Source organism: Coregonus clupeaformis, chromosome 9 (assembly GCF_020615455.1).
Source record: "Coregonus clupeaformis isolate EN_2021a chromosome 9, ASM2061545v1, whole genome shotgun sequence".
NCBI lineage: Eukaryota > Metazoa > Chordata > Actinopteri > Salmoniformes > Salmonidae > Coregonus > Coregonus clupeaformis.
Window position 1 is genome coordinate 40,761,161 of NC_059200.1, and position 22,866 is coordinate 40,784,026.

Genomic DNA, 22,866 nt, shown 5'->3' on the forward strand with positions numbered 1-22,866 from the left:
ACCCCAAACTTTTGAACGGTAGTGTATGTAAACTTCCGACTTCAACTGCCTGTCTGTCTATATGCAAAACAGAGAACACCATCGTGTTCGTGAGAGTCTCCCCTTTTCAGTGGTCGTAACAGTAGGTCAAACCGTTCGGACGCTACAGATGTTTTCGTGAGAAGGCGCATTTTCTCAAGGTCTGACAAACATCTCTCTAGCTCTGCCACCTTTCACCATAGATGCGGAAGTGTGACACTGGTGGATGTGGTGGATTGAGACGCATCCAATGCAAAAATCGGATATCTTTCAATGCATCAATCGACTATAGGGGGTTATATGACAAGGGAACAACATTCCCACCTCTTTCATTGTCAATAATTACATTTTGCCCATATTCTTGATGAAGAATGTTAATAAACTCACTTGCTTAAGACCACTATATCAACCAAAATAGTGCTGCTAATAGCTCTATATTGAAAATACTATGATTGAAGAAAATTTGTTCAGAGATTAAATTACAACATTTAAATTCATTATAATTTCTACACACTTTCTACCTGGTTTAAGTCATTTAAATTCAGACTGGTGTATTTTTTCATGTTTTTTTGTTCGTTTGTTTACTCAGACACCCTTGGCCCATTCAAAATCTCCCTTTGGGTCGCAACCCACCAGTTGAGAATCGCTGGTCTAGAGAGTATTGACAACAAAGCAATTGATTGAGTCATAATACAATGTGAATATTCATCCCAAAATGAGTTTCACTGCTCTTTCTTACACAAGAGAGATATGCATACTATATGCATATGAGCTGTGTCTACAACATGGTTAAGAACACTAACATGAAATCAATGTTAAATCCACTGACTGACAGAGCTAAAGTGCATTTAGAAGCTGGCAGAGTCCTCAGAAGCTCCCCATCAACAAGGGTTCAGTGTCCATGTCTGAGAGAGACCGAGTCAGGGGAGGGGCTGGCTGTAGCATCACTCCCCCAGGCCTCTCAGACTCCTTCTCTGCCTGTGTTATGGGAGAAAGGGATCAAAGTCTCATTGGGCCAGAGACACTAACAAGAATGCTGCATCACTAATGGGAAGCAGCTGGGAAGCTGGGATCTATGGTTACCCCCTTCAGGGCCCAGCCCATTCTCCAGCTGGTAATGGCTAACAACTAATGGCTACCAGCTAATACAGGCGGGGCTGGCTCAAAAAAACACTGCACCAGAGAAAAAATATACGTGGATATGTCATTTCTCATTTATTTAATCATCCAAAATTATAGGAAAGTGTTACTGAAATATTTAGATAATTGATTGGAAATATGAGAGGTCCAACTAGAGGCTGGACATCTATTTGTGCTCTTAAGCCAACTCCTATGGTCATTGTTGGCATGCCAAACAGAACAAACAGACCAGGGTAGATTAGGACATCTTCTTTTAGGGTGTTTTCACATTTAGTCCTCTTTAAAATAACCGATCTCAGTCCTCTTTAAAGCGAACACTGGGGTAAAAAAAAGAAGCAAAAGAACTCAGTTCTCTTTGTATTGACACTGCCCTTGCCTTTGAATGAGGACTCAACTATTTTGCCAATTCACCTATTTTGTGGACCAAGTCCTCTTTGCATCAACATTGCTATGTTTAGACATTTTTCCAACATTCACTTCATGCACTCTGGGTCTTTACAAAGTGCAGGACAAGCCATTCCATCAGGACGTGTTATCGGACAGCTAGACACAGTGCCTTCAGAAAGTATTCACACCCCTTAACTTTTTCAAAATGTTGCTGTGTTAAAGCCTGAATTTATAATGGATTAAATTGACATTGTCACACAATACCCCATAACATCAAAGTGGAATTATGTTTAGATTTTATAAATACAAATTATTAAAAATGAAAAGCTGAAATTTCGAGTCAATAATTGTTCAACCCGTTTGTTATGGCAAGCCTAAATAACTTTGGGAGTAAAAATGTGCTTAACAAATCACATGGACTCACTGTGTGCAATAATAATGTTTAACATGGTTTTTTAATGACTACCTCATCTTTGTACCCCACACATACAATTAACTGTAAGGTCGAGAAGTGAATTTCAAACACAGATACAACCACAAAGACCAGGGAGGTTTTCCAATGCCTCGCAAAGAAGGGCACCTATTGGTAGATGAAAAAAAAAAAAAAAAGACATTAAATATCCATTTGAGCATGGTGAAGTTATTAATTACACTTTGGATGGTGTATCAATACACCCAATCACTACGAAGATACAGGCATCCTTCCTAACTCAGTTGCCGGAGAGGAAGGAAACCGCACAGGGAGGCCAATGGTGACTTTAAAACAGTTACAGAGTTTAATGGCTGTGATAGGAGAAAACTGAGGATGGATCAACAACATTGTCGTTACTCCCCAATACTAACCTAATTGACAGGGTGAAAATAAGGAAACCTGTACAGAATAAAAATATTCCAAAACATGCATCCTGTTTGCAACAAGGCACTAAAGTAATACTCCAAAAACTATTTACTTTTTGTCCTGAATACAAGTTTCAAAGTGTTATGTTAGGGGAAAATCCAATAAAACACATTACTGAGTACCACTCTCCATATTTTCAAACATAGTGGTGGCTGCATCATGTTATGGGTATGCTTGTAATCCTTAAAAGACTGGTGAGTTTTTCAGGATAAAAAAATAACAGAATGGAGCTAAGCACAGGCAAAACCTAGTTCAGTCTGCTTTCCACCAGACACTGGGAGATTCATTCATCTTTCAGCAGGACAATAACCTAAAACACAAGGCCAAATCTACACTGAGTACACAAAACATTAAGAACTTCTGTTCTTTCCATGACATAGACTGACCAGGTAAACCCAGGTGAAAGCTATGATCCCTTATTGATGTCACTTAAATCCACTTTAAATCAGTGTAGATGAAGGGGAGGAGACAGGTTAAATAATTATTTTTAAGCCTCAAGACAATTGACACATGGAATGTGTATGTGTGCCATTCAGAGGGTGAATGGGCAAGACAAAATATTTAAGTGCCTAAGAACAGGGTATGGTAGTAGGTGCCAGGCACACCGGTTTGTCTCAAGAACTGCAACACTGCTGGGTATTTCACCCTCAACAGTTTCCCGTGTGTATCAAGAATGGTCCACCATCCAGCCAACTTGACAACTGTGGGAAGCAATGGAGTCAACCTGGGCCAGCATCCCTGCGGAAAGCTTCTGACACCTTGTCGAGTCCATGACCCCGACAAATTTAGGCTGTTCTGAGGGCAAGGGGGAGGGGGGGGGCAATGTTCCCTCAAAGCTGTGCGCGCAGTAGCCAAGACTGCCACGCAGCTCAGAAATATCAGCCCACAGAGAGAAGCACGAGATTGAACTTCACTCAACTTTCTAGAGCAGTGGTCACCGACTGGTCGATCCCCAAGGCATTCCTAGTTGATCGCCAAACATTTCTGTAAAAAACCCAACAATAAAAGCCTTGTGTTCCTATATTTACATTTTAGTCATATATGCAAATAGACCATTGCCATATATGGATCTGTGCCATTTACTTTGAACTGGACTGTGTTTACAGCATTAGCGGTTGTGAGTAGATGCGCTTGTTTTGAGATCAAAGCGAGAGCTGCATGTAGCCACATGTGCACATTTTATTCATATCCTTTGCTAGTTCGTGAGTTATTAGCTCAGTTACACATCATTTGTAGTCAGCAATAGGGGAGTGATTGCTTCCTACAAGAACACAAAAAATATATATTTGAAAAGCGAGTCAGGTGTATTCAACACTTTTTTTTGTCTTAAAGGGGCAGTGTTGTATTTTGAGACAGGCTTGAATAAGCTAAGAAATCAATAGGCAGAGAAGCATAATTTGTCAGATTAATGGTATAGGAATAATAATGAATTTTATTTTGTAAAGTGGTTTCTTGCATCAAACAGAACATTTTCAGTCACCGCCTTGTCTGAAGGACAAGTGGATAAACAGGTTAATGTCAAGCCCTGCATGTTTATTTTTTTCTAAAGGCTCATGGAATGTACGTCTACATTGAACACAACACATTGGCTGCTACTGTAGACTGAATGATAGAACAGCTATTTCCATTTTTAAATGTTATGGGATACATTTTCTCCATTGTTTTTGATGGTAGGCCACTCTGGTAGGCCTACATTATGATCAAATAGCCACAGTAGCCTACTGTTAAAACTAACTTAAAGTGGGTACAGCCTCAGTATTTACAGTAAACTCACGCTGGAAGTTGCAGAGAATTCGCACAACGTTCAAGTTTGCTCTCTGCAGACCTGAAATTTGCTCAGTGCTGAAAGAAATTAGAGGGAACATTGGGGGGGTGCAACTCAATATTAGGAAGGTGCTCCTAATGTTTGGTATACTCAGTGTACACTGGAGTTGCTTACCAAGAAGACAGTGAATGTTCCTGAGTGGCCGAGTTACAGTTTTGACAAATCTACTTGAAAATCTATGGCAAGACCTGAAAATGGTTGTCTAGCAATGATCAACAACCACCTTGACAGAGCTTGAAGAATTTTGAAAATAATAACATGGGCAAATGTTGCACAATCCAGGTGTGGAAACTAAGCTCTTAGAGACTTACCCAGAAAGACTCACAGCTGTAATCGCTGCCAAAAGGTGCTTCTACAAAGTATTGACTCCAATGTTTTCACTTTGTGATTATGGGGTATTGTGTGTAGATGGGTGAAAAAAACAATTTAATCAATTTTGAATTCAGGCTGTAACACAACAAAATGTGGAATAAATCAAGTGGTATGAATACTTTCTCAAGGCACTGTACCTACTTCCATTTTGGAAGCTAATAGATTGCATTTAGTTAAAAGATTAGACAAAATCATTGTAATGAAGTCGCTCTGGATAAGAGCGTCTGCTAAAAGACTAAAATGTAAAATACTATTAACATGTAAATATGATTGGTAACAGAATAAATAGCAGAAGAATATCTGCAGATTAAACAATGATGTAATTGAAAATTGTACACCCAATGTAGGCAGCTTGCCCCTTTAAGAGCTAGATTGATTTTGCAACCTATGGTTGTGATTCTCATCAAATATGTTGTCTTCTCACACTATTCAAACCCAACAATCGAATAACCAGTTTATGAAACTCTTAGCCTATAGATCACATATTGCAAACAAATAATCTGAACTATAAACACAAATATTTTGGCATTTCTGTACATCCTTGACAATCACTAATCAATATCCAAAAACGGCACACATTTTTTTTACGCGAACCTGCACAGCATCATCTTCTCTTTTGTTGCACCAATGTGAGGTGTTATTTCAGCTGAAATTGTGTTGCAGTAGTCTAGTGTGTGGTGCGGGAATAATGACAAGCGAACCTGGGGAGCTCTGTGTTCACATTGCCCTAAAAAAGAGAACCGGACCCCGGAATTCAAGCGAACCGAACTCAGACCACCTCTCGAAATGGCCTCACTTTAATTAGGTTCGGGGGCTCTTTTGAGGGATGAGAGTTCATTTAGAGTGTTCACACTGCACAAAAAATTAAGTGAACCGCACTGAGTTCCAAAAAATTGGCTGAAAGGGACCAAGTGTGAAAACACCCTTAAAAGAGCACCACAGGCAACAAACACTTGAGCCATCCCATGCCTCTACTTAACTTTATTTAGAGCCTTAATGGCAGGTATCCTAGCAACTACTAGACAAAAGACCTTGGCTGAATCCCAAATCACCCCCTTCCCCTCACCCCTCCATTTGCACGTTTACGCGCGCCTCCGCCATTTGCACAAGTGTCCCAAAGCTGAGGGAGTGAAAATGATTGAGGGTGTAGGGGCTAATTAGATCCTCAGATAGCCATTTTGACCGAGCCAGCAAGGCTGCAGGCTTCAGAGCGAAGTTCTATCCCAACACGCACTGCGATATGTTTGAATTTTGCATAATTGCATACAAAAGAATAGAGAGGCGTGCCTAATTATACGTCACATGCATTTGTTGATGACTGATGTCGAGACTTGACACATGTAACAGATGAAATACCTCCCAAATTAAATGTTTAACTGTTACTGAGGTTTATATATTGTAAAACGACAGGGGGGGGACCCTCCGAGCGAGTTGGTAGGGGAGAGGGGGTGGTTTGGAGTTAAGTCGGGCATCATCCCCAAGACACGACAGGGCAGAGAGAGACACGGCGAGTTAAACACCAGGCAAGGCAGGTTAGTTAGCAGAATGAAAGAGACAAATAAGAGGGAACAAACATACACACAATACATTAAATCCATAACATTAACAATACTGTATAATCATGTAATAGTTAAGGGAAAATGCATCAAATAAATAGTAATGGGGTTTGTTGTGTTATGGATTTATAAAAACTGTCACTGCAAATGATTCAATCTTTTCGACTTGATTTCACAACTATCATATGTGCTGTGGAAGCTAAAATGTTGATTTGTAAAATGTTAAATACAGGCCAACTAATATCATCTTCTCTAGCAGGAGAACAGAATTCTGTGAGATTGAGTTTCACTTAACCTTCCCTAACCTCTGTCAGAGTGTTTGTCTTTCCACTTCAATGATGTGCTGTAGTATGTACATGGGTTGCTGGCTGCAATGTTGTGTTCGAGAGCAGCTGAGTAATAGGTGCTGTGATGCGTTGTGTTTACACACACAGTAAACATTAACTGCTAATGGGGATGGGCCTCCACTCTCACTGCAAACCACTCGTCCGGTTTATAATATAACCATAACAAATCTTATTTTCCTTTGTGTGGGTGAAGAGGCCTAAATGCAGGCCTTTTGGAGGTAAATGATGGCTGGATGTTAGGGCAGTTTATGGAGTGATTTCAGTGCCAAAAGAAACTGTCCTTGAATTCAATATTTCTGAATTTGTAATGCACAAATGTAATGATTGAATTCATAAAGTGAACTGAATATTGCATTTCAGTTTTACAAATACATTTACATTTAATTGAATATTTAAATTCAATATATTCAGTTTCAATATGGTAAATATTGCATTAATTGTCTGTGTATCAAGTCTAGTTTCAAGCACAGACAATGAAGGCAATATTTACCATATTGAAATAAATATTGAATTTGAATAATACATTGAATTTTAAACCTGAATGCAATATTTATTCACGTTTATTCAAATTCAATTTAAGAATTCAATGGTTCACTTTGTGCATTACAAATCAAAAATATTGAATTCAAATTCAATAGGCATATCTAAATACAAATTCAGAAATATTGAATTCCAATACAGTTTTTGTTGGCACTGAAATCACTCCATTGCATTGAGTGTATAATTCCACAAACTGTAGGCTACCTAAATCCTGTGAATGTGTTACACCCATTCCTTACCTCTGGATGTCTGTGATGAGCCACCAGGCCCATGACCAGCCTCCCACCACATAGGTCTTCCCATCGGAGCCACAGCAACCACCTGTGGGCCAACAAAGACAACATGAGCATGAAATAGTACTGTATTCTACACCGAACAAAAATATAAAAACGCAACACATGTAAAGTGTTGGTCCTATGAGATGAAATAAAAGATCCCAGTAAAGTTATGGATAACACAGACCATTGTTACAATTATTGTCATTGCACCACAGTATCATTTATATCAGATTATTACACTATTATTAGACCACAGTAAACCCGACCAGTATCATGGTATCAGACCACAGTTTGACAGATTGAAGAGCTGAGGTACCAGGGAGGAGTGGGTGTTGTAGTGGTTAGAAAATAGGTCAGTGACTTAAGCGAACTGTGAATGTAAATAATAATAAATAATATGCCACTTAGCAGACGCTTTTATCCAAAGCGACTTACAGTCATGCGTTCATACATTTTTGTATATGGGTGGTCCCGGGGATCGAACCCACTACCCTGGCGTTACAAGCGCCGTGCTCTACCAGCTGAGCTACAGAGGACCACTTGAAGTGCTTTGCTACAGTACTATATCAATGAACCATAAAGTCATAGGGTATCAAGTCAACCAAAGCTGTACCACCCCTCCACATGCCTACAAACAAACACAATTTAGTGTTATCCTATTACAGTGTCATATTGTATGTAGTGTTATTACCCTCTTAGTTCAGTGTATTTGTAATACTGTTTTAGGCCTTATGTATAAACTAGTTATTTAACTGATTCACACACTTTGTCTGTCACAACAAGCCTCCTGTAGACCACAAACTAAACCCTCTCACTAAGAACTTCCCCTGGCACTTTCACTTCAACACTTGCTCCACATACACCAACCAACCACAATTGATGGTGGTGGTGACATTTCTACTGCAGGAAAGTTAGCTCACACCCAAATGAGAAATCAAGTTCTGGAAAACACAACTGTGGTAACAAATGGCAGTTATCAAAAGGGTTTTAATGGTACTAGTTGTCGGCCCCACAGGCTATGATATGAGGTCTATCCAAGAGTAAATAAACTAATAAAAGACAGCTATCACATTAAGGGGATTATTTGGCCACTCCATTCTGCAGAATCTATAGACAAGTTAGATGACGTCATGAAAACGATGCACGCGCGTTGATGGGACAGAAGTCTGTTGTTATGATTCTGGACAGTCAGATAGCTAGAAACTATGACAAGAAACTGCCATGTGGGAAATCGTAGGCGGCTCATTTCAGCTCGTATCTTGTTATTGATACCATGTCTTGTTTTGAGATGTTTTGACTCGTCACGTCTATGCTAACATAGCTAAAATTTCGCTGGCTAGCTAACAAACAACTAACGATGTATTTGAGAGAAAAGTGGTCATTGTGCAAACGTATTGATGTTTTCAATAAAAATGTCGAGAAAATATAATTTCTACGTTGTCAGCAATCTTTTGATTCTAAGTTAACTCCGCCTGTTTTGCTCCACGGTTGTGCACACATCGGGTTTGTTGCTAAACAACCCACCCATCTATTATAGCTGCTTTTCAGAAGGAGCAAATGTATCAGTTGAGGAGTGTTGAGAATGACTGTCAGCTGTAAGGGCAACCAGGGTCGTATTCAATAGGGCACACTGTAGAGAAATGTTTCATGCCAAGGGAACAGGGGTAGGTTGTCTGTTCACCTACCAAGACAAGCATGTGCAATATCCCTCCCAAATCTGAAGAAATGCAGTTTGCCTAAGGTACTGTAGACCTGAGAGGAAATTAAATAGTCATTCCTTGCATGAACCCACCACCAAAATAAATAGCCTAGCACTTTCTTGAATAAACACAAGACTTTCGAAGCTTCCTTGCAGATCATGAGGACAAGGTTTCATTTCACATTAATAAAATGTCTGTTTCTCACATGATTTATGTGTGATTCAATCATTTTATTGTGTGTGTGTGTGTGTGTGTGTGTGTGTGTGTGTGTGTGAGAGAAATCGACCCTTATAGTAAATTCATCTGAGGTATTCTGGCTCTGATAAAACACTACCGATGCAGGTTTAAAACACTCACAGCAAGCAGTACTATCTAAGAGAGTGTCAAGCATTTATCTGGCAGTTGACATTTCCAGCTTTCACGACACCCTCTAGTCCACGCGCACGCACAGAGAGAGAGAAAGAGCGGAGGGGAAGACGCTGGCTTGTCTTGACTGCAAACAATCTCTAACTTACTATTAGGCCTATAGCATGACATCTTAGCAGCAAGGGCATCCCGCTCAAAGAGAGGCTACCTACAGTGCCTTCAGAAAGTATTCACACCCCTTGACTTTTTCCACATTTTGTTGTGTTACAGCCTGCATTTAAAATGGATTAAATTGAGATTGTGTCACCGGCCTACACACACTACCCCATTTTGTCAAAGTGGAATGATGTTTATTGAAAGTTGTACAAATTAATAAAAATGAAAAGCTGAAATGTCTTGAATCAAGAAGTATTCAACCCCTTTGTTACGGCAAGCCTAAATACGTTCAGGAGTAAAAATTAGTTTTCCTAAGTTGCATGGACTCACTCTGTGTGCAATAATAGTGTTTAACATGATTTTTGAATAACTACCTCATCTCTGAACCCCACACATACAATTATCTGTATGGGTAAAAAAGATAAAGCAGACATTAAATATCCCTTTGAGCATGGTGAAGTTATTAATTACACTTTGTAGTGACTGGGTGTATTGATACACCATCCAAAGATACAGGCGTCCTTCCTAACTCAGTTGCTGGAGGAAAGAAATCGCTCAAGGATTTCACCATGAGGCCAATGGTGACTTTAAAACAGTTACAGAGTGTAATGGCTGCGATAGGAGAAAACTGAGGATGGCTCAACAACATTGTAGAGAGAGTGGTTTCATCATGGTACTACATTCAGAGATAGATTAATGGCTATAAATCTAAAAATAATTCATTGATTTTAAACAAAATACACTTTCCGTTTGTCAGACAGACAAAACGAATGAGATGAAAGGCGAGTTCCTAACGAGTTCAGAAAGCCAAGCTAGAACTCTGAGACGTTCACAGTGATGGGGGCAGACATTTTGATCAAGAGAGACCTTTCGAAAATGTGCTAATTTTCTCTAACACTAAACTAAAACAAATACAGTGCAATCGGGAAGTATTCAGACCCCTTCCCCGCATTGTTAAGTTACAGCTTTATTCTAAAATGTATTAAATAGTTTTTCCCATCAATCTACACACAATACCCCATAATGACAAAGCGAAAACAGGTTTAGACATTGTTGCTAATTTATTAAGAAATAAAAAAACAGAAATGCCTTATTTACATAAGTATTCAGACCCTTTGCTATGAGACTCGAAATTGAGCTCAGGTGCATCCTGTTTCCATTGATCCTCCTTGAGATGTTTCTACAACTTGATTGGAGTCCAAATGTCTGCATCATTGAAGGTCCCCAAGAACACAGTGGCCTCAATCACTCTTAAATGGAAGAAGTTTGGAACCATCAATACTTTTTCTAGAGCTGGCCGCCCGGCCAAACTGTGCAATCGGGGGAGAACCCGATGGTCACTGACAAAGCTCCTCTGTGGAGATGGGAGAACCTTCCAGAAGAACAACCATCTCTGCAGCACTCCACCAATCAGGCCTTTATGGTAGAGTGGCCAGACGGAAGCCACTCCTCAGTAAAAAGGCACATGACAACCCGCTTGGAGTTTGCCAAAAGGCACCTAAAGGACTCTCAGACAGTGAGAAACAAGATTCTCTGGTCTGATGAAACCAAGATTGAACTTTTTGGCCTGAATGCCAAGTGTCATGTCTGGAGGAAACCTGGCACCATCCCTACGGTGAAGCATGGTGGTGGCAGCATCATGCTGTGAATGGAGCAAAGTACAGAGAGATCCTTGATGAAAACCTGCTCCAGAGCTCTCAGGACCTCAGACTGGGGCAAAGGTTCACCTTCCAACAGGACAACGACCCTAAGCACACAGCCAAGACAACGCAGGAGTGGCTTCGGGACAAGTCTCTGAATGTCCTTGAGTGGCCCAGCCAGAGCCCGGACTTGAACCCGATCCAACATCTCTGGAGAGATCTGAAAATATCTGTGCAGCGACGCTCCCCATCCAACCTGACAGAGCTTGAGAGGATCTGCAGAGAAGAATGGGAGAAACTCCCCAAATACAGGTGTGCCAAGCTTGTAGCGTCATACCCAAGAAGACTCGAGGCTATAATCGCTGCCTAAGGTGCTTCAACAAAGTACTGAGTAAAGGGTCTGAATACTTATGTAAATGTTGTTTCTTTATACATTAGGAACATTTTCTAAAAACCTGTTTTTGCTTCGTCATTATGGGGTATTGTGTGTAGATTGATGAGGAATAAAAACAATGTAATCTATTTTAGAATATGGCTGTAACGTAACAAAATGTGGAAAAATTCATGGGGTCTGAATACTTTCAAATGCACTGTATATATAGTGAAAATCTATATATGACTTTTTAGGACATTTTGCCCAGCACCTCCCTGCTTGTCAGAGACTTCCAGTACCATTTAGCACTCATTGCATACTGACATTTTGTTATAAGGGGTGTGGGCCATATTTCAAGATGGACGTCTTAATGCAGGGCTCCAAAGTGGAGAGGAGCAATGCTGAAACAGACCCTGGACGGATGGATTATTTCAGTGATAGAGTGGAGTGACTGACCTTTAGGCACAGCTGCTGCTCTGCTTCCCTCAGAATACTTCAGATGCCAGACAGACTCCACATACTAGAGGCCACCATGGGAATGAGTGAGAATTTACCCCTTAAAAAGCATGGCATCGCATGTTGGCTCGCTTCATGCCTGGTTGATTCATGCGCTATGGCTAGGCCTTTGTGTTTCCTAGAATTTTTTTTGCTATTTTTTATTCACAAGAAAGAGAAAATCATTAGTGCTACTAGTGTGTGGTCTATTCATAATGGACAGTTATTCCATGGAGGATGAGAGAAGATGTCCTGTGCCTCAACCTAAGTTTAACCCCCTAAACCTAACCCCTGACCTTAAACCAAACCATAACCCTAAAGTTACAAAGACAGCTCGTGTACTTTCTCAACAGCTCGCTTGCACATTACCTCTTCTGTCAGTTGCTGTATGGTCATCTAGTGACTAAAGGAAAAGTGAAGGGTCACTGTAGTGTAGATCATGTGACCATAACATTCTTCCTGACATTTGGGTTCTCATAGTCAACTAGTGACTCATCCTTCTAGTTTCAACACAATGGAAAATCCAAGAGCTGTTCTTTCATTCTGTAGTAATGAATGTAGGCCTGATCACCGACAACGATGAGACAGCCTATTGGGAAGAGGTCAGAGACCTGGCAGTGTGGTGCCAGGACAACAACCTCTCCCTCAACATGAGCAAAACAAAGGAGCTGATCGTGGACTACAGGAAAAGTAGGGCCGAACACACCCCCATTCACATCGACAGGACTGTAGTGGAGCGGGTCGAGAGTTTCAAATTCCTTGTCCACATCACCAACAAACTATCATGGTCCAAACACACCAAGACAGTTGTGAAGAGGGCACAACAACACCTTTCCCCCCTCAAGAGACAAAAGATTTGGCATGGGTCCCCAGATCCTCAAAAAGTTATACAGCTGCACCATCGAGAGCATCCTGACCGGTTGCATCACCGCCTGGTATGGCAATAGCTCGGCATCCGACCGTAAGGCGCTACAGAGGGTAGTGCGTACGGCCCAGTACATCACTGGGGCCAAGCTTCCTGCCATCCAGGACCTATATACTAGGCAGTGTCAGAGGAAGGCCCAAAACATTGTCAAAGACTCCAGTCATCCAAGTCATAGACTGTTCTCTCTGCTACTGCACGGCAAGCGGTACCGGAGCACCAAGTCTAGGTCCAAAAGGCTCCTTAACAGCTTCTACCCCCAAGCCATAAGACTGCTGAACAATTAATCAAAATGGCCACCCGGACTATTTACATTGACCCCGCTTTTGTTTTCACACTGCTGCTACTCGCCGTTTATTATCTTTGCATAGTAACTTTACCCCTACCTACATGTATTCGGCACATGTGACAAATAATATTTGATTTGATTTCAAATAGACAGGAAACTGGTTTCTCAAAGAGGTTATGGTGAAAACAATTGACTTTGCACTGCACTAGGCTACACCACAAACCACATAGTCAAACTACTGCAATCTGTACATGACAAGAGTACAAATCTGATTATCTTTCTTCTCTAACCAAACCTACATAAACAATAAAATCTGATTTTGCTGAGTGATTGGTAATAATCATACTATCAGTCTCAATAATAAAAGAGCATCAAAAGGGTTGATTATGATATCATGCCTAATTTAATCTATTGTGTAACTTTCTACAACAGACCAAGATAACATAGCCTAGCTACTTATGTAGCCTAGTGGACAGAGGTCTGTCCTTGAAACTGCCTGAAAATGGCATTGTAATCTTTCAAGGCATACACACAACTACATTTACCAACATGACTTCCAGTTAATTGCAGTTCTCCAGTGCTGCTACAGATCAGGGTCTGTAAAGACTGAGTCAGTTTCCAGACCTTAAAAAGACCTCACGCTACATCTGTAATGTCTCCAACTCAATCATATGGATGAGATAAAGCAATCAGGCATACTTCCACAAATTCCATTGGTTTGTTCAGGTTTCACATGTGTCACGAGTCATGACAACCACTCTCTCATATTGCCACATTGCAAATAGAAGGCTACAGGAAGTCTAGTATCCAGAAATTACATTTTCAGATGCAAAAAGCATATCTTTCTACGTTAGACTATATCTCTCAAACATAGTTATTCAAACCTATTAAATATGTCCTTGTTTTTGTTAGCCAAAGTTATCTATAATACGTTTAGAGTTGTACTAAAATGTAAATGTACTGATATGTATTTCATGGGTAATATTAGTTGCAATCACTTTGGCTTTAACATACCAGGCCAAATTTCATCTGCATTATGTGTATCTGGCATGACATTTGTGGTCTGAATGTATTGGTAACTGTAAGTCGCTCTGGGTAAGAGCGCCTGCTAAATGGCTAAAATGTCAAATGTAATAGACCTGACATCACAGACGGTCGGAGCACGTCATTCATAATCACAACGTTCCTATTTCCCCAACCTAGAAATGCGCATCAATGGCTTGATTTAACACCATCCCTTACTCATAACAACGTGATTGCGATGTTTACAATCATATGGTGTGTCAGAGAAGTGTGGCATCTACAAATCAACAAAAATGTCATCCTACGCACCCAGCTCCTGACCTGAGGAACTCCTGAAGACCACATGATAACTGCCGCGTTTAAAATAACTGGGAACTCGGAAAAATAATTCAGGTCGTAAAGTCGGAGCTCTAGAAAGAGACCCGAGTTGGAATTCCGAGTTGGATGACCGTTCAAATCGATTTTTCCCAGTCCGAGCTCGTTTTTCCCGAGTTCCCAGTTGTTTTGAACGCGGCAACTGTTAAAAAATATATCTATCTAGCTAGCTAGCTAACGTCAAAGGAATAACTGTCTACATTTTCAGAATTCGTAATGACACAATTAGGTTATCCATTGCGGCAATGTGCATATCACTGTGTAAATAACAGGTGAAAGTAACAACTTACACGTTAAATGAGTATTTACAAAGTTGAAGATGAATGTAACGTTACGTACCTGAAACCACAAGGGCCTCATTTGGTCCAACAGTGTGGCAATTACCCATGTTATTTCAAAACGCTTATCCCAAACCAAGTGCGTATGTCTCATACAAGTCTTCTTCTTCTATGGTATTATGGCGGTCCACAAACAAACGTTAGAGGTGCATGCCGGGCCTACAAATCTATTTGCGTAACCCCGGTTTTATTATACTGTTTTTTTTATCGTCACTGAGGGGATTCGATTATACTGAGCCGCGGCGCACCAGTCAATGGCACGTGACTTGAAAGGGCAAAAGCGGTGAGGGAGGACCGCCCTTCTCAAATGTAACAGTAATCTGCGCCTCTCGGTCATGTCAAAAAGGCAGCATGGTGCATCGCCAAGAAACATACATCTCTGTTCCATAAAATATATGTAAAACTACCCCCAAGGAACTCCATGTAGATCTGAGGATTGGATAGGTATAAGTATAAGTGCTATAAAAGTAATACAATAATACATTACATTTCTATAGGGCTTTTCATAGAATCTCAAAGCGCTTCAAGAGCAAAAAAACAAACAAGCAAAATATCATGACAGGTCAACTAATAGAGTCCAAGTCTTCAAGTTTCAAGTTTTAAGTACAGAGAAATGCCTTTCTTGCAAACTCAAACCCAACAATGCAATAATCAATAACAGTGTATTACTAGAAAATAAAAAACACTAGAAAATAAAAAACACGAAAAATAAGAATAGGAAATATGAAATACACATTAAAGTAAGTAAGCATACAATACTGAACAAAAATATAAACACAACATGTAAAATGTTGGTCCGATGTTTCATGAGCTGAAATAAAAGATCAAAGAAATGTTCCATAAACACAAAAAGCTTATTTCTCTCAAATTTGTACACAAATTTGTTTACATCCCTGTTAGTGAGAATTTTATCCTTTGTCAAGATAATCCATCCACCTGACAGGTGTGGCATATCAAACATCATGATCATTACACAGATGCACCTTGTGCTGGGGAAATTAACATTACATTCTCTGCCAACAGCTTGTTTTAGAGAATTTGGCAGTACGTCCAACCGGCCTCACAACCGCAGACCACGTGTAACCATGCCAGCCCAGGACCTCCACATCCGGCTTCTCACCTGCGGGATCGTCTGAGACCAGCCACCCGGACAGCTGATGAAACTGAGGAGTATTTCTGTCTGTAATAAACCCCTTTTGTGGGGAAAAATTCATTCTAATTGGCTGGGCCTGGCTCCCCAGTGGGTAGGCCTATGCCCTCCAAGACCCACCCATGGCTGCGCCCCTGTCAAGTCATGTGAAATCCAGAGATTAGGGCCTAATTTATTTATTTGACTGATTTCCTTATATGAACTGTACCTCAGTCAAATCTTTGAAATTGTTGCATGTTGTGTTTATATTTTGGTTCAGTATAGATAGAAAACAGTGCCCTGAAACCCTGTAAACTCCTCTGTAGGAAAGGCAGTGGTGGAAAAAGTACCCAATTGTCATACTTGATTACAAGTAAAGATACCTTAATAGAAAATGACTCAAGTAAAAGTGAAAGTTACCCTGTAAAATACTACTTGAGTAAAAGTCTAAAAGTATTTGGTTTTAAATATACTTAAAGGGGAATTTCATCCTGGCTCTGCCATGGCATATAATCATTAATATATTAACAACATTACGTTTTTGTCATAAACATCACAATTATCCAAACCACAAACTAGAAGTAGCACATTTTAATTTCACCGGTACAATTGGGAAGTTTCGACTTCCTGTTTATTCGCCCGCTCATAGTGAACCACAAATTCCGGCATTCATAGCGAATGCAGATACCGCCCGCTAAGTTACAGGAGATGGGGCGTGCCCACAAACATGGCATTGTGTACTTCGAACAAACACACAGCAATCTCAGAACTTCTGCAGGCAAGATTTATTTTGACAATGTTTGTTTTTCACTAACGTTTGTCATCATGCATGTGTGGTGTTCTGTACCTGGCTGTGCTAATTACAAACAAGTGCGAAAATAAGTTCTCTTTCACAATTTTACCTACCAGAGATTTACCCCGATGCTGCCAGTGGCTGAGGCTATCAAGAATGATTCGCCTTACAGTGACCAAAGATGATCAAAGGGATTTTCAGGCTGAAGTGATGCGATACCATCGATTTTTTCCTTCACAACAAAACGGATGATTCTCGATTAGAGGTAACCTAATGTTAGCTAAATCATATAGCTATCTTTTTTGGTATACACACTGTCAATCAATTTGGGCCTATGCCATGGTAGTTACTGCTAGACTGGTAGCTATCTTCAACAGCAGAGTAAACATGTTTGTTCATTCTATCTTTGAATGACGTTAGCTAACGTAAGCTAGGTAGCTAATGTTATCAAACAAGAGTAGCTCAATCTGGTAGCCATCTACTGTTATTCCAACCTTGTTTGTAAAACACTCCGTTACTAAAAATAGAATTGTCGATATAGCTAACGCACTCTCTGTGTGTTGGTAGCAATGATGAATATGTATACATCGTCTATGGTTGGTTAGTTAGTTCTCAGCTGGCTAGCAATCTTGCTGCCAATTTAGTGAAGCTAATTAGCTAACAGCAAGCTGACAATATTGAAATGTCCATGTTAGGTGTGCTAAGCTAGCCAATCTAATAGAGATCAATGCAATTAGTGGCATGGTTAAATTGTGTATTGTTGTGTATTTTGTTGTAGATGGTAGCAACATGTGCTTCCAACCCCTAGTTCTGCCCAAGGTGAAGGTAAGTTGGCAAAAATATTTACAAGCTGACGGCTAAGATACAGTAGCTCAATTTACAGTAAGCATGGCATAAACATGAATTGGGTAGTGTTTGTATGGTTTGTGTTATGGGGTTACAGGTGGTTGGAGGTAGCCTGAGGACCACAGAGTACTTTCCAGGCCATATAATCAATTTAGTCTACTCCTCTTCTCGTTTGACCTTTTCTCTTTGTAAAACTCAGGTTATCTATCATCATTCCACAGTGGCCTGCTGAAAAATACCCCAAAGCTGCGGCATTTTGAGTACAAGCGCATGAGGGAGCAGACACACCTTGCGGTTATGGAGGACAACAAGATTGTAGGACAGAAACCAGCAAGGGACACCGAAAAGGTATCAAATCAAGACTATAACAGTAATGACACAACTACCTCATTCTTCTATCTGTAGATTCACAAAACACAATACAAAGACATGTCTACAAAAATCCCCTGCAAAGGGCTACCATTGACAAGAATGATCTGTCAATGGGCTGGGGAGGTTTACAGACAGTACCTTGAGATGAGGAAGGGGTTTTTGGTAGTGCAGGGTTGTGCTTAGACAGTAAATGTATTTACAGTGCTTAATTTGTAAATCGGGAGGTCCCGGAACACATAGTGAGCGCGAGGGGGGGTATGCTCTGTCGTAGCCGGCCGTGACCGGGAGACCCATGGGGCGGCGCACAATTGGCCCAGCGTCGTCCAGGGTAGGGGAGGGAATGGCCGGCAGGGATGTAGCTCAGTTGGTAGAGCATGGCGTTTGCAACGCCAGGGTTGTGGGTTCAATTCCCACGGGGGGCCAGTATGAAAAATAAAAAAATTATGTATGCACTCACTAACTGTAAGTCGCTCTCGATAAGAGCGTCTGCTAAATGACTAAAATGTAAATGTATGCAAGGGGGGCTCTGAGGTACTGGAACACATTGAAAAAAAGTGTCAAACACAACATGGCAGCGCAGCAGACAGAGTTAACAGCCAAGTAGCCTACTGTCTATGGTGGTGAAACAGACAGCACTCTCCAAGGTGCTGATTAATTCAAAGCATTTTAGACGTCACTGCAGTATGCCCACATACTTGAGTATAGCTGCGGGGCTTAAACAAGTCCGAATTTCTTATAGCCTAATTTTCTAGACATCAATGTACAGGAACAATTTTTAGACGACACTGCAGAACACCCGCCATATGCATATGCACACATACTCAGCTGTGGGGCTTACAAGATCCGAATTACAGAATTTAAGACATCAATGTAGCAGAACAAATATCGGAATATAACTTCAAATAAAGTAAATGTAGGCTACAGCAGAACACACAAGAATATATAGGCCTCCTGCCTATGTGATAATATGAAGCACCAATTCAGATTATCTTCACAGTACTGAACAAGTTTGTTTTTTTACGTCTGAGGCATAGGATGTTAATTTACTGTACATTCCACCCACTCTTTTGCTAGTTTAATCCATCCAGTCGTTTCTAGACCCAAGCTCCCTACCTTTTTGCATGTTGTACAGCCAAACTTTTAATTCTGTATGACAAGCCAGGGGTTATACGTTTGCTTGTTCTTGAACTGCAAATTGCACCTGCTCGAGCACCTCGTCGGTGGATGCACTGCCCCCCTCCCAGCTCCCCGTCTCCCTCTACAACTGAGTCTAACTCGCTAGTAGGCCTACTAGCTAGTGGAGGTGCCGGTGGTGATGCTGAACTAGCGGGATTAGCAGCACTGCTAGCTAAGGCATCGCCCTCAGGAACAGTTTGCCTCTCACTCCTCTCCTCCGGCACAGACAGTTATCTGACTTGTTCTGGGTTCGATTGACCATCTTTCTCTGGATTTTTGGACTTGAAAAATGTCATCAAACTCATTTGCCTTTTCTTATCCATTTTTTATTTGGCTTTCCCACGATTCAAATTCAGTAGGGAGACGATTAGCCTTGGCTACGTAACGTGATTACGTAGGGACCTCTTCACTAGCTGACCACCACTACCAAGACCTGTGTCAAGATCAGTTACTTACCCCACCGGCCCTACCCATAACCTCTATGTACAAATAAGAGAGCAGGTCTGGAATCAGTGTGGCAGGATGATTACACAGAAGGATTACCGTGCTTTTACATGATGGTCTTTCTGGGGGGTGGGAGAAATAACGAGGAGGCAACTTGATTTAATGCTGATCGCTTTTATTAGAATGTCTACAGTGCGAACAGTGAACAATTAATAAATCATGCCGTGAGAGGTACCGGATCCGGGCAAATAGGTGCCGGAACAAACAAAGTCAAATCTGAGAGGTGCCTCTCGCGGCATGAAATTAAGCACTGTTATGAGAGCGATTGAGAGGTGCCATTTCTCGTCAATCCCCCATACACAATTCATACTGTATAAGAACTGCCCTCAAAATACTTTTCACACCTTCTTCAGCCCCCCAAGCCCATTCTCTTTGTTGACTGATCTTTCCTCTCAAAAGCAGCTCCTAATGTCCTTAAACAATATGCTAGCCGCTTCCATTTGGTTGACACCTTTACCAACAAAGGCGTGTTGCCCTATGTCCCTTCCACAAAAAGTGTAAAATGCTAACACCACAACCATGTCTTTCCAGGAGACGTGCAGTACCAGCAAATTTTATGCAAGAGGACTAAACAGTTGGTGGTTAAGAATCCCTACATCACTTTCGGCAGTCTTATCCAGCTGGCCGTTCAGCGCAGACAAGACAGGAAAAGACCATTCACCATAAGCACAAAGAGACTCAGCTTCTCCAGCCCACCATGCCGAACACCATTACCAGTGTACCAAATGCCGGATAAAGGACTATGGCTGCATTTACACAGTCAGCCCAATTCTGATAATTTTTTCACTAATTAGTCTTTTGACCAATAAGTTCTGAAAAAGATCTGATGCGATTAAGACCAATTAGTGGGAAAAAAGATCAGAATTGCACTGCCTGTGTAAACACAGCCAGTGTGGCTCAGCATAACACCATGTAGAACAGGGGTCTCCAACCCGGTTCCTGGAGAGCTACCCTCCTGTAGTTTTTCTCCAACCCCAGTTGTAACTAACCTGGTTTAGCTTATCAACCAATTATTACAATTCAGGTGTGCTAGATTAGGGTTGGAGTGAAAACCTACAGGACGACAGCTCTCCAAGAACAGGGTTGGAGAGCCGTGATGTAGAATATTTTCTATCAATCTTTTAAATTTGTCTGCCTTTATGGATTCACAGAAGATATTTATCTAAGCTGTACATGGCTCTGTAGCATCAAACAAATGCTAGACGTTCAGAGATCCAAATAATGTTTTTGTCAAAATCTAAAATACGGTGGAGCGTACTCTTTTACGCTAACTCAAGACAACTGGGTATTCAACAAGAATGTTATGGTAAAAGTAAGATACCATTTATTTTTGTAATGAACAGTGTAGTACAGTTCAGTGTGTCCGAGTGTGTCTACACCTGAGACACAAGTGCAGAGAACTGTAGCTACAGATTGTTACACCAGATAGTGATTTACCCAAAGATTTTTGCCGACATCTTGTCTATTTCAAGTCTTCTCTCATTGATCGAGACAGGTGGGTGTCCACCCCAAAGTGTTGCATGTCATGATGACTAAGACCGGTCTTGATCAATGAGAGAAGACTTGAAATAGACAAGATGGCGGCTTACACATTGTTGGATTACTTAATGGAGCCAAAAAAGTATTTATTTTAATAACAGAGCATTTTCTCAATTCAAACTGACCCCCTGCAACTGGACATGGACAGTTTCTCCAAATCGAGGATGAAGACAGCATAGCTAAGGTTGGTAGAAAATCCTCTGTGCTACACAAACCATCCCTATCATGTAACTCCCAGTAATGGATACCAAAAATCTTTGATTAAATCACATCTGGTGTAACAATCTGTAGTTAAGAGAACTGGTGATCATGATGAAATTGCCATTCACAGAGAAAAATACAGTATGATCAGTGTAGTAATGTTCAGGGAATTCTTGTAAAGCTGTGGGAGGAGTGTTGTCGTGATCACACTGCCATTCAGCACCTCATGAATCATCTGCTTGAAATCCAGCATTAGGTCTAATCCCTTGAGAGGGATACAGTTCAGCTACAATGACACACGCAGGCAAAGGAATTCTGTTTCTTTATCTAGAGTCCACTCTTTGGAAGGCACCACACTTGTCTGTAAGACAAAAAAAGATTACTCTATTGTACAGTTTGAACGACAGTTGAACTGTGCCAGCATAACATCAACATTAGGGTACACTAGTTGAACATGCATGCATGTGCACAGATATTATATTAACAACAATATCTAGCCTAATTATAGAAAGACATATGGCATAACCCTCAACCTTCGCACAGTGACCAGACAAATGTACCTAGGTAGGTGGCATACAGTATCTACCTACAGCCATGTCCATCAGGCATGCTTAGGCAAATATTTTTTTTAAATAGTAAAACCAGCTTCAGTTTTAGAGATTTACAACAGTAAATTGTTGTATTATTCTTTCTCCTCACGGTTTGCTAGTAAACTTAGCTAGCTAGCTGGATATACAATACCTGTTATTTACATCTGTTTGGAATACCTATAATTGCCTATAATTTTGTGAGATTGGTTATGATTGTGACTGTGGATGCATTTCAATGTCATCACTCGTCAATTATGTTACATAGTTAGTAAAATTATGTACAGTTGCTGTTGCTGATGTTACACGTTTGCTAACAAGTTACAAACGCGAGGCGTGGCACATGAATTAGCAGGCGCCAGGCTACTAGCTAGTCAACTCATGTCCTAACGTTTGCTGGTAAACCTAGTTTAACCCTCCCGTTGTCCTAGGGTCAAAATGACCCGCCACTGTGTTGAACCAACTTTATTAATTTTTATATTTTTGGGATCATTTGTGAGAAGGAGGCAGTGAGACTTTAAAGAAAGTATCACTGCCTCCTTCTCACCAATGATCCAAAAAATATAAAAATTAAATAAAGTTGGTTCAACACAGTGGCGGGTCATTTTGACCCTAGGACAACGGGAGGGTTAAGGTGTCTGGTTTTAACGTTGTAGCTTGCTGTTTAGTAGACATATCTAT

General features: G+C 40.8%; 1 protein-coding gene and 1 long non-coding RNA gene across 3 annotated transcripts in view; one reads left to right on the top strand and one right to left on the bottom strand.

The window, feature by feature from the left end:
* Window positions 1–15,263, bottom strand: part of LOC121573532 (flotillin-2a-like) — a 53,473-nt gene extending 38,210 nt beyond the window's left edge. The window contains 2 exon segments of the mRNA XM_041885594.2: window positions 7,323–7,404; window positions 15,040–15,263. Coding sequence (XP_041741528.2) covers window positions 7,323–7,404; window positions 15,040–15,088 — 131 coding nt within the window. The 5' untranslated portion in view covers window positions 15,089–15,263.
* A 1,622-nt stretch (window positions 15,264–16,885) lies between these two features.
* On the top strand, window positions 16,886–22,639 carry LOC121573531. 2 transcript variants are annotated; one of them, XR_006002065.2, is made up of 4 exons: window positions 16,886–17,225; window positions 17,739–17,785; window positions 18,006–18,154; window positions 20,390–22,639. It is a non-coding gene; the product is annotated as an uncharacterized LOC121573531 (long non-coding RNA). The 2 variants fall into 2 exon arrangements; XR_006002066.2 differs by having other exon boundaries at window positions 18,028–18,154.
* Window positions 22,640–22,866: the final 227 nt, after the last annotated feature.